Raw genomic sequence first — 13,581 nt, 5'->3', positions numbered from 1 at the left:
CCAGTAGAATATTAATACATGAGGACTTTTTGCAGTTTATTGTAATTGTATTTATTTATTTATTTATTTTATTTATTTTTTTTTATCACTAGAAGTCAGGCTAGGGAAAAGGATTAATCAACTACGTAGATTTAGTTTACCAGTATACAGGGCCAGGGCATGTAGCTTGGTTCCTTATACACTTGTATCCTTCCGATGATGACCTTGATACAAGGGTCGAAACGTCAAGTTTTATTTTATTAGTAATTAATAAAATAATCTGTTCAACACGTGTGTTTTTGTGTCCCTAAATTTATAAATATGAAGGATAGCATTAATGGTTCCCATTACTCTTCTGAAGCCTTTCTGTTATTCACTCAATTCACCGCTTATAGCTCTTTCAATTTGTTTGTTAACAATGGTTAAAATAATTTTAGATGCATGGGATATTAGGCTCACAGTTCTGTAATCCTCGCAATTTTGTGCATTATGTTTCTTTGGAATTGGTATGCAGATAGATGTTGTAAAAACTTCAGGTAATTGTATTGTTTTATAGATGTCCTGAATGGATTCCACTAAATAGTTATTATTGTCAGTCAAAGCTTTCAACAGCTCAGCTGGAATATTATCACACCCAAGGGATTTATTATTAGGAAGATAATTGATTGTGTGTTCTATCCTTTCTGGTGGGCAGAGTGGTATCTGTTGTTATGTTTAACTCTGGTTTATCTTTGTTTTTTATTGAGGTCTTGTAGAGAATTTTGTTAATAGTGTTTTGGCTGTAACCATTTTTTAAAAAAGTATTGCTGATCACTTTAAATTTGTCTTTCAGCACATGTTCTTTGTAGCAGATCTTCAAAGCCCTGTTTTTTAGAGTATTAATGACACCGAGTTTTTGTGTTGGGTAGTGGTAGGAGTTGATGTGTTTATATTGGCCAGTATGTGTCAGTTTCCGGTAAACAGTGAAGGAAAGATTGCCAGAAGGAAGACGTGTGAATCTAGAAAAGGAAGTGTGTTCTGTTTTTCAATCCCAATAGTAAACCGTATGCATTTGTGTTGTTTGTTTAGGTGGCTAAGGAAAGTGTCTAGTGTCTGGCAGCCATGTGGTCAGATGGCAAAAACTCTAAAAAACAGGGCTTTGAAGATCTGCTCCAATGAACAAGCAATGAAAGACAAATTTAAAGTTATCAGCAATACTTTTCTAAAAAATGGTTACAGACAAAACACTATTAACAAAATTCTCTACAAGACCTTAATAAAAAATAAAAATAAATCAGACTACAATAAAACTATAACCATTCCTTACATTAAAGGGACATCAGATAAAATAAACAGAATACCACAGAAATACAACTTCAAAGCCACTTTTAAACCACCTGCAAAATTAAAAAGCTTACTCAACTCATCCAAAGACCCACTTCCTCTGCTGGCTCACCCTGGAGTATAGCATGTTTATTGCACCTGTAATCAGTGGCATACCCAGGGAGGGGCCCTGCTCCCCCCCCCAAAAAAAAAGAAAAAAAAACAATAGAAAAATTTCCAAAAATCTTTTCCTTATTAAAATTCATTTTTTTTATTTATGTTGTGTTGTGGTAAAGCCGTGACACAACATAAATAATGATGGTCTAAAAATCCCAAGCATATGGAAGGCACATATTCTACCCATGGAACCTTTCTCTCTAAGAGTTAACTATAAACAGGACTGTAGATAATCCAGAATCCTAAATCAAAAATAACAATTGTAATGTTAAAAATACGACATCATTGTTAGTAAAAGTGAAAGAAGGCTATCTATAAGAAAGATGTTTTTCTCATGTTATCTTAAATAGAATTTAGCTTTGATGTAGTTTATAATTAATTAATTTGTATTTTTTTTTTCACTAGAGGTCATGCCAGTAGAATAACCGGTGATCAAATCATTGTTTCTTTAAGGAAGAGACCTCAATAAAGGTTGAAACTAGTCTGGGTGGTGGCCCTTCCCTTAATGCATAACATTATACATATCTGCAAGGAGCTGTGTTTTGCATTATGGGAGATACTGAGATAGGAGTGTTGGTAGCTTGCTCCACCTTTGCAAGGAGTTGCTCGGTGTTGTACCACTTTACCCCAGTCCTGAAGATACTTTCAGGCACAAACTTTGTTTGCACACACTTGGATAAAGGATTAAACTAAATTTATTATAGTCTGACCAAGTGAAAAATAAACTTTCAACATCTTTCTCTAAATCCAGAGTAATTTAATGAAAAGGTGGCACACCTTTTGGCAGCTCTTATAGGAGGAGATGACCTTGCTAATGCTTCTGCCTTGGTATCTCCACTTGGGCCTGGCTCCCACTGAAGAGACCTCAATAAAGGTCAAAACTAGTCTGGGTAGTGGCCCTTCCCTCAATGCATAATATTATACATATCCGCAAGGAGATGTGTTTTGCATTATGGGAGATACTGAAATAGGAGGGTTGGTAGCTTGCTCCACCTTTGCAAGGAGTTGCTCAGTGTTGTACCACTTTATCCCAGTCCTGAAGATACTTTCAGGTGCAAACTTTGTTTGCACACACACTTGAGTAAAGGATTAAACTAAATTTATTATTTATTATCATTGTTTCTTTAGCTTACTGTGTGTAATGTAACTCAGCTTGTCTTTGTATATTTGTATATACTCTAGGTGATGATCTTAATATGAAGATCGAAATATTGGGAAATTAAAAGAGTTATTTATAACAGAGTTGTAAAGTCCATAATTTCTAAAATGAATGCCTAACGAGTGGAAAGAAAGCGTAAAGGTCTATAATTGGAAACTTCTGTCTAGGACAGAAGTTTCCAATTATAGACCATTCTGTATCTGTAGTTGTGGTCAATTGAGTTACTGGTTATGAATAGAATATAGGATTGAGTTAATGGACATGTTTTTGAAGGGTAGGATTTGTTTTAGCAATCAACTTGTATTTTATTATAAGGGAGATATTCTTGACTCTGCAATAGCATTTGAGAAATTACAGTGTGATAATTTGGAGGGACTGGAGAGAAGACCGATTGGTTAGATGGATTGGAGATTGACTCTCTGAACAATACTATCAAAATGTACATGATGGAGCAGCAACTCAGAAAATAAAGTTACTTGCAGCATGCCTCAGGGTTTTGTTCTTGAGTTCCTGCTGTTTAACCTATTTGTTAATAATATTTCATATGGACTGACTGGGAGCTTCAGTTGCTTGCTCATGATGCCAAGTTGGAAAGAATTGTAAGGAGTGTTGTTGATGTTAATTCCCTTCAGGAAAATTTGAATAGACTTCTCAGTTGGCCAAATGAGTGGAGTTAAAGTTTGAATATTAGTAAATGTAAGGTGCCCCATTTTCGAGTACAGAGATTATAAGGTTGTGTACTGTATGATGAAACTGTGCTTCAGGAAGTGAATGAAATCAGTATTTAGTATTAGTATTATTTTCAAGCCTCCATGGAATCTGAAAACTCATCAGGGGAGGTCAAACACTCACAGACCATAATACTATCCTACCTTGTCTTGAACACATTTAATGTTGTCAATTTAATCTTGAACTACCCACTCTGGCAATGCATTCTACTCGTTCAACCACCAGCCAAGCAAAAAATCTCTTTTTCACCTCTCTACTCACATAACTTACGTACAGTTTCCAGGAATAACCTCTTGTTCTTACATCACCCATTATGCTATGCAATAATTCCTCTGTATCTGTTAGGTAGGTTCCTCTCACCAACTTATACATCTCAATCATATCACCCCCCCCCCCTTTCCTCCTATCTGAAGCTCTGAATGCTGCATTCCTTCAATATGTCCTCATACTCAATATTCCAGAGTTTTAAATAGTCTTAGTTATTTGCTTCTGAACGCTCTCTCTCTCTCTCTCTCTCTCTCTCTCTCTCTCTCTCCAATGTTTCCCTATCACCAATAAATCACTAAATGAGCACCTTTCGGAACTATCATATACATGTCAGCATTCTTTACATTATAGCAACAATTTTTTAGGTAACTTTTACAACATTTGCGATGTGTTCCCTGAATTTCATTTCCCTATCTATCAAGATGCCCAGATCCCTTGCTTCCTCCACCTTCTGAAGCAACATTCCTCCAATGTGGTAAATCTCATTCAACCTTCTCTGGTCAAAGTGCATAACTTTACACTTAGCAGCTTTGAAATGACATTCCTTTTCTTCAGCCCAAAACACCAACCTATTCAAATCTTCTTGTAACAGCAACACATCAGAACTTCCTGACATTACTCTTCCTAATTTAGCATCATTAGAAAGCAACTGAATATCTCCTTTCATAACATAAACTATATCACTGATATATAAGTTAAACAGCATAATATATAAAAAATAATATATTTTTTAGTATATCCATCCCCATTCTGTATAATTTCAACAGTGCTTTATCACACAGTACTCTATCAAATACTTAAGCAAAAGCCCAATAAATCATTGTATATGCATCTCCCTGATCCAATACACTAGTCGTCCTATTATAAAATGTAACCAAGTTACTAAAGCTAGATAGTACAATCAACTGAAGCCTGGGGGTAATGTATATAGGCACTTCCTGAATAATCAGTTGGTGCTTACTCTCTCAGATTATGGCTGGAGGGAATGAAAGTATAGCAACATGCAGGGGCAACTTAAAGATTACATTAGGAGTGAAGTCTGGGAACTTTCTTGTGGAGGTATGTGCACAAGTCGATCACCTCTCCTGCATGCCCTCCTTCCATAAGTTTCCAGCACTAACTCAACCATGAAAGATAACCAAATGAATACTAGTGTCACTGTGGTTTTAAACCCCCCCCTCCTAAAAAAATCACAAATAATTAGTTTTTTTGTTTTTGAAGTTTTTGTTGTTTAAAGTATTTTTTAGTATATCTTGTTAGTGTTTTTTTTGTAGTGTGATTCAATAATGGGGGCCTCTGCAAATCTATTTGCCAAATTCTTATCACCCAGCTTGCCACCATTCAAGTACTACTCTTTACACCATATGCTACAATATTTTGTTGCATGGGGTGCTTGCAATAGGTTTGCATCCTAGCAGTTAGAAATATGGCAGGCAAAAGATTGGAGAGTGCATGTCTGCATAAAGGCTAGGTGACATAGATATCAGCATCAATTTAAGTGGCTGCAGTAGTAGGGTCAGAAATGAGGAAATACCTCATTTCTGACCTGCGATAGCAATTCAGAAATGAGGTCAGAAATGAGGAAATATCTCCTCATTTCTGACAAGTAGGGAAAGAGACAAGCAGCATGATCAAGGATGAAAAAAGACAAGTGTCATATGGAAATGGATATTGCATCTAGTAGATTTAGAGGATGGTAATGACTGAGTTAACTCCGCCATGGAATCCTTAGGGGGGTCTCATGCCAGTCCCAAGCCTGGATAAAGGAAGAGGGTCAGTCAGATGAGTGTCGATGCTCAGACCGTAAAGAAAAAACATGATTATTATCTGATGCCTATACAATCAACAGCTACAACATGCCGGCTCGGGCGTCGCCCGGATAAACAAGGCCTGCGATGCCAATTGAGCAATCGGGGTTGGATCGAAAAGTGGGATACTGAAAGGAAACAGAAACTAAAACTAACAGAACTGTTATCAGTAGGAACGTGGAATGTGCACATACTCTGGATGTCAGGAAAATTAGAACTACTTTGTGAGGAAATTAAGAGATATCAGTGGGATATACTAGGATTGGCAGAGATGAGATGAACATCATCTGGAGAGAGATCAATGGATGCAAAGTAATATGGTCAGGACATGGCACCATGCACAAAACAGGAGTTGGCTTCCTTCTTAGCAAAAGAGCTCGAGAGGCACTGTTAGGCTAAACCAGTCAATGAATGAATCATAGTAGCAAGTTGAATGGAAAAACCATTCAACATATCAATAGTCCAGATATATGCACCCACATCTAATAGCACAGATGAGGATATTGACTTATTCTACAAAGATCTGACAGAGACAATAGAAACAATACCAAAGTAAGATGTGCTAATTATTGAAGGAGATTGGAATGCCAAAGTTGGAATAGATAATGATGGTTAGGAAAGAGTCATGGGAAAATATGGTTTCGGAGAAAGAAATGAACGAGGTGAAAAATTGTTAGAATTTGCTGTGGACCATGAGATGATGATCTGTAACACAAGATTCCAAGAAAAGGAGTGTAGAAATGGACTTGGCGATCAAATGATGGGAAAACCAAAAACATGATTGATATGATTATGATTAAAAGAAGATGGATAACATCAGTACAGCAATGTCGAACTTTTCAAGGCGCGGATATAGACTCGGACCATAGTTTAGTGATTGCAAACATCAAGTTGAAATTAAAAAAGAAATATAAACCCAAACATTAGAATAGAAGAGATACAGCATGAATAAGTGAAGCAGAAATAGGAAGATGGTACAGAACAGCGTTACAAGAGAAACTTAAAAGTGTGGAGAAAGAAAAAACTCGAATTTAAGAGTGAAAAGAGTAATGAAGGCGATAGAAGATGCAGTCGAAGAAACAGTACCAGAAGAAGAGAAGATCAAGAAGAAATGGATTACACAAGAAACACTGAAGTTAGTACAGGAGAAGAGAATGTTGAAGATAAGAAAGGATACATCAGAAACAAATAGAAGAGCAATATAGAAGAAAGTGTAATGAGATGACAAAAGCAGTCAGAATGGATAAGATGAAATGGTTAGAAGTCCAATGCAACAATATAGAAACAGTACTATGGAGAGCATAAAACAAGGGAGGTATACAAAATGATCAAAACCATTAATAGAAAGTGGCAACCAAAACAGACCACAATTAAAGATGAAAAAGGCAAAGTATTGATGAATAAAGAAAAAATTGTACAGCAGTGGACAAGATACTGTAGTGAGTTATATGAAGAAAAACTAGAATCAGATAGCGTTGGGAAACTGACTGAAGAATTGAAGCAGATATCACCACCAGGTAATGAGTATGATATGGACATTTTAAGAGGAGAGGTAGAAAAAGCAATAAGAAGGCTAAAACACAATAAGAGTCAGTCCTGGTAACGATAACATTACTGGAGAAATGATTAAATATGGTGATGAAAGTATGGTTACAGAAATGCACCAACTATGTAATATGGTATGGAAAGAAGGGAAAATGCCAGAGGAGTGGGTGAAATCAATATTAGTAACATTATACAAGAAAGGAAATAAGCTAGAATGTAAAAAATATAGAACAATTGCCTTGATAAGTCACCTTGGTAAAGTGATGATGATCATATTGACAGAAGGATTGAGAACACAATTGGAAGCATGCCTTGCAGATGAGCAAGCAGGATTTAGGAAGGATAGAACTACAATTCAACAGATTTTGACAATGAGGTTAATAGCAGAGAAAGCTAGGAGAAAAAACAAAAACATATATATTTGCTTTGTTGATTTTCAGAAAGCATTTGACAGTATTGACCAGAAAGTGACATTAGCAATTCTGGAATCCTATGGAATTGATAAAAAACTAATAGTTATATTAACAGATGTTTATCAGAATGCAGTTGCAGCAGTTAGAATAGGTGATGATTTGGGGAAATGGTTTAAAACAAGCAGAGGTACTAGACAGGGAGACCCAATATCACCAAGCATTTTCATCGCACATTTAGAAAGAGCAATGGACAAACTGAAGGAAGATGCCAAAAGAATATCTGTACACGGAATGAGAATTAACAATCTGAGATTTGCAGATGACATTGTTATTATTGAAGAAGACAAAAGAGAACTACAAAAAACACTGAAACTGTTAAATGAGGAAGGGAAGAGATTTGGACTTGTTATGATCTTGGAAAAAACAAAGACAATGGTATTTGGTGAGAAGAACATGAAACAAAAGATACAAGTGGATGGAATTGATATAGAAAATGTAGAACAATTCACATATTTGGGAAGTAAACTGACATATGACTTGGACTGTAAAAAAGAAATAAAGATCAGGATTGCAAAGGGAAGAACAAATCTGAAGGCCATGGATAACATCTGGAAAAGAAAATTAATCAGCCGGCAAACAAAACTAAGAGTACTGGAAACATGCATCTTTAGCGGCGTACTGTATGGATCTGAAATGTGGATAATAAATAAGGAATCAAGAAAAAGAATTTGGGCATTTGAAAGAACTTGTTACAGGAAGATTCTAAGAATAGGATGAGTACAGAAAATCACCAATGATGAGCTATATCAGAAGATACAACCAAAACAAAATCTAATGCAGAAGATTATAAAATGGAAGCTGCAATTATTTGGACACATCTGTAGAATGAGTAAGGACTGGAAAATAAAGATATTTATGCTTGGTATTTTGGATGGTTTAAACAGAAGAGGTAGACCATACAGAGAAGGGATAGACATAAAAGACTGGTGTGGAATGGGTGTACAAAAACTGCGACACTGTGCACTGGACAAAGAAAGGTGGAAGATGATAGTGAAGCAGGCATCAAACATCAACGGCCAGTGAGCTCATGGTTCGTGGTGGTGGTGATGATGATGAATGACTGAGCTAGCAGAATGCATAAAATCGGAATGTTTACAGTTTCATAAGGTCAAATATCTCCTTTCATACCATGTTCATATTAAAAGATCATTGAGTGTTCAATGATATTTTAACTACAGAAAAAATTCCAGCAGTGGCATAAATCTTTGATTATCTTATTAGATAAAAAGGGCAGCAGAGATGATATCAATAACTAAGTTTTCAGTAAATACACCATTCAGTTTGATATCACAATTGTGCAAAATGTTTATATCCATTATATTAAAAAAAAATCACACGATGTTTGGGTGATGCACAGTCATAACAAACAAGATTCAGTGCAAGATTCTGTACAATAGATCATATTCACACTATTAACCAAGTAATAGAAAAAAACAAATGAATATAATTCTCCTACATATTTAGTGATTATAGATTTTGAAAAAGCCTTTGATTCTCTATATCAGTCAGAAATAATAAATAGCTTAAAACAAGCCATTCCAGCAAAGCACATCAGATTATTAAAAACTATATATCAAAAATCAATAGCCAGTATAAAGTTAAAACATCAGGGAAAAGAATTTGGTATAGGGAGAGGAGTAAGGCAAGGAGATCCTATATTACCCAAATTGTTTACTACTACATTAGAAGAAGTCTTTAAGAAAATCTAATGAAAAACTATAGAATGAACATCAATGAAAAAATCTCAGTCACTTATGCAGATGACCTTGAGAAAGAAAGGAAATAAAGGTTTAAAAATTAGCATAACTAAAGCCAAACTGATGACACATTCAGATCAAATTGAACTAAAATTAACCAGATAATCATAATGAAATTAATGGGGACTATGTACCTTGGTCAGTTAGTTAGTTTTGAGGATAAACAAGATGAAGAGATAAGTGGAAGAGTCACACAGGGATACAAAGCATTTTGGCTGTATAAAGATTATCCGTTAGGAGATTTACCTGAATGCCTAAAAAGAAAGCTATTTAATATGTGCATTATTCCAGTGTTTACCTATGAATGTGAGACATAGGCAATGACTAAAAAACAGGAAGATAGGTTGCATGTAGCTCAAAGAACCTTGGAGAGAAGAATGCTCCACATAACAAAAAGGGAATAGAATAAGAAATACTAGAATTAGAGAGATGACTGGAGTAGAAGACACTGTGAAGTACTGTAAAGCACATAAATGGAAATTGCAAAATGCAAGGTTTTAAAATTTGGGAAACAAAGATGGGATGTAGAATATATGCTTGGTAGGGATATATTGTTGAAGGTGGAGGAAAGTCAAGTGATAGTAGTTTGCTTGGGGGGGGGGGGGGGATTGAGAGAAGTGGAACATAAGAAAAATGAGTTCAGAAGCATGAATGAAGAGATTAGGAGACCACAAAGTCTAAGTAATGTGAAACAAACAAGAGTTGATGAGAGTTATGGGATGTAGGAGAGAGAATTGGAAACTACAGGAAGAGATGAAATGAGAGGAAGGTGAGATAATTCAGGAACTAGAAATGAAGAGATGACAGGAAGGCAGGTAAGTGCAAGGAAAGCACTTATGGTGATGCATGGATATTCAATGATTCATGAGGTGCAAAACAGAATACTTGCATGGAAGAACAATAGAGAGTGTGACTATGGCAATTAAACAAGCTGAAAGTGTGAATGTGTGATGGGTACAAATGACTTGAGTAGTAGTAGGTGAATCAAGTAGCAAGAGATTTGAGGTAGTATAGCAGAAGTGTGTAACCTAGATATAATGATGCAGAGCTGAAGAGAAGAACATCAATAATGAACAGCATGATAGCACAAATGTCTTGAAAGAGAGGCTTGGATTAAGAATACATGAAGTGCATTTGAAGATAGAAGAGAGCTGTATGTGAGAGACAGGCTACATCTGAATGAGGAAGGATGTAGGCATCTGAAGAAATAGTTGTTCTCGGGCGAAATGAAAGTATTATTCCTGGGAAATTAGAGTTGTCAAGGTGTAATGGAAGCAGACGTGGCCTCTTGTGGGAAGAGTCAATGGGGAGATGGGAAACATATGGTGTAATGCAGAGTTAAATGGAGTCTAGAGGAAATAATAATAGGTAAAGAAATACTTGCTCCAGACTCCAATTAACTCTGCATTACACCATACATTCCCTCCCACTGACTGATAGTTTTAAGATAATGTGCATTGATGTTTCTTATACAAACCAGGATATAAGGGACAGTCAGAGATCAATGAAATAAGTTATAACTTTTGACATGCTAGTTAATTGTTATGAAAAAATACCATTCAATAAAGTTCTTGCAAAAACAGGACTATCAACAAAGGAAAATTTATCTCTGATCAATATCATATGGTACTCTGTACAATTATAAGAGGTATTAATCTAAATGTCAGTGTGGTCAAAATGGATGTGCTAATGTGTAGTACTTTTGATGACACACAAACTGGTCTATAATTAGACACTTCCAGTCTGCTACCGGCCTTATGTAATGGCACTATCTTACTTTCCTTCCATTCCATGGGCACCTTTCCAGTAGCCAGACTTTCATTGAAAAGCCAGGTCAAAGGCACTGTCAGTTCCCTAGCACATTCTCTCAAAATTCGTGGTGAAATACCATCCAGTCCCACAGCTTTACTGACATCCAGAGTACTCCGTATTTGAAACACACTCTCCTCCTGTACTTCTAAACCTTGAACCTTCCCTATCCCTCTAGCATTAAAACTGACTCCTCCAGGATGAAATACTCCAATAAAGTGGTCATTGAACAATTCTACTATGTCCTCTGCATCAGTCACTCTATTCCCATTTTTATCCCACAATATCATTCTTTCACAGGCATTTCTCCTCCTACTGGCCACATATCTAAAAAAATCCATAGGATTTTCTTTCGATCTTAGGGCCAATCCCCTCTCATATTCCAGTTTCGTCTTCCTTACCATACTAGTCACTCTTCTGGTCTGTGTCTTATACTCTTCATGCATCTTCTCCTCTCCTGTCTCCTTATATCTCTTCCAGAGCCTCTTTTTCACATGCAATTCCTGTTTAATATTGTTTGTCATCCACTTTACTCCAAATTGTGACCTCTTGTTCACTCGTGGTATACAACTTACCATTGCTGCTAACAAATATTCTTTCATAATTTCCCACGCACTAATGATATCCCGGCCTTCTAATTCCTCCCTCCATGAAACTTCCCCAAGTTGACATCTTAGACTATTATAATCACCTGCCTTATAATTCCACATACGTTCCAGTCTCTTTGAGACTCCTGCATGTCTATTCATTTTCCAAGTCAAAACCATATGGTCACTCTCTCCAACTGGTGGGAGAGATGTCATCTCAGTTATTATCAACTCTTCTGATGCTATAACCAAATCCAAAACTCTTGAACCTCTTGTTCCCTCTATTACATTTTACCTAAGACATTTGTCCCTCAAGAATTCTAGAAATTCCATTCCCTTATTGCTACATGCATCTTCCTCTCCCCAGTTTATACTACTGGGGTTAAAATCTCCCATAACAATCATTCTTCTTGCACTTGCCAAACTCAACTGTCTAAACGTTTCCTGGTCCCCACCATTGTACTCCTGGATCTGTAGCAACACCCCACTAAATATACTGTCTTGCCCACCTCAACCTCACACCATATGCTTTCAAAATTATTAATGTCACTGCCTTCCAAAGTCTCCACTCTTAGAGGATATAGGTCGTAACTTATCATAAGCAGTACTCCACCACCACATTTTTCCTTCCAATCCTGCCGAAAAATGCTGTACCCAGCGACTTCTATTCCTGTTATTATATCCTCTTGTCAACCACGTCTCAGTGATCCCAATAATTTTTGGCCAATAATTATAATAGACAAAAAATTATATTCTGTATTTTTTGTTTAAGTTAAGGGATATTACATCCCATATCGTTTCATAGCCGAATAAGAAACTCAATGAGTTTCATGCCGAATATAGTAGAAACTATATAAAGTTCGGCGATTCCAAGTGTAAGCAAATACCTGGATACTGCAGCAACTGACCATTAAGGTAGTGCAAGCTGATTCCAAGCATAAGCAAATACCTGGATACTGCAGCAACTGACCCTTAAGGTAGTGCAAGCTGAGGCAACTCATGTCAAAGGTGGAGCAAGTTCCAATCACTATTCTTGATATTTACCCATAATGTGAACTTAGCTCCTAGGGGCTGTATTACTGTTCTACATTATGAGAGAAGGTCACTACCCAGACCGGTTTCAACCTTTATTGAGGTCTCGTCAGTGAGTAGGTAGACCTAGTTAATATCAAGTTTGTAGCGAACAGGACTTACAACCCTTCTATGAGTATTGCCGAGAGGTGTCCTAATAAATGAATAATCAATAAATAATCCTAGTAAATGAATTATCAAAATATCAACTCTACCTTCTAATTTAATTAAACATTTCTCCAAATGAAATCAATACTTTCTTTTCTTGCTTACCTATTTTTATTCAGAGCTTTTAAAGTTTCTAATGAAAAATTATCTGTGCCATAAAAAAGTACTCTCCACAAATTTGAAGATGATAGATTTCTACTTCTTTCTTGATCAGAACCTACAGTTGCATGAATTTTGTGTGCCAAACTAAAATGTTTTGATATTTGCAATAGGACTGAAACTTTAGTAACATACTTCACAGGAACAGTTCTGAACTTTCTGGAATGCCATAAAATGGTTAGTGTCATAGTTATGCCAATTCTGGTTGATGAAGTATCCCAAACTTAAATTTTTCTTCTTCAGTATTAACTTTATATATATATATCAATATTACCTTATATGTCTAGGAATGATTAATGACCTAAGATAATGCAATATTTTATGTTTTTAACACTGGTCTTTATTCCACAAAAGTAATATGATGGATCTCTTCTTCTTTCATTTGTTCCTAATGGTAGAAAAGTAACCTGCAAAGACATTTCATTGAATAAAATAGGTGATAATAAAATGAGAACTTATAAATCAATTGAATAAATTTTCCTTAATAAATGAAAGGAGCCTGTGTAGCCCTGTGGAAATGGCATATGCGTCCATGGCTAGGACATCTAAAGAACTGTGTTTTGCCATAAGCAAATACATCAAACATTTCTG

The 13,581-nt window shown here is 36.0% G+C and overlaps 1 protein-coding gene across 2 annotated transcripts in view; it reads right to left on the bottom strand.

The window, feature by feature from the left end:
- Positions 1-13,581, bottom strand: part of LOC150110457 (methionyl-tRNA formyltransferase, mitochondrial) — a 207,819-nt gene that overhangs the window by 169,888 nt on the left and 24,350 nt on the right. For both annotated transcript variants that reach the window (XM_090393962.1, XM_090393969.1), the window contains exon 2: positions 12,937-13,397. In XM_090393962.1, coding sequence (XP_090250088.1) covers positions 12,937-13,178 — 242 coding nt within the window. In that variant the 5' untranslated portion in view covers positions 13,179-13,397. The remainder of the gene's footprint in view (positions 1-12,936; positions 13,398-13,581) is intronic.

Source organism: Typopeltis vanoorti, chromosome 1, assembly GCF_054136105.1.
Source record: "Typopeltis vanoorti isolate ZY-2024b chromosome 1, IOZ_Tvanoo_1.0, whole genome shotgun sequence".
Taxonomy (NCBI): domain Eukaryota; kingdom Metazoa; phylum Arthropoda; class Arachnida; order Uropygi; family Thelyphonidae; genus Typopeltis; species Typopeltis vanoorti.
Note: the sequence above shows the minus strand (reverse complement) of the source record. Positions and strands in the feature narration are given on the sequence as shown.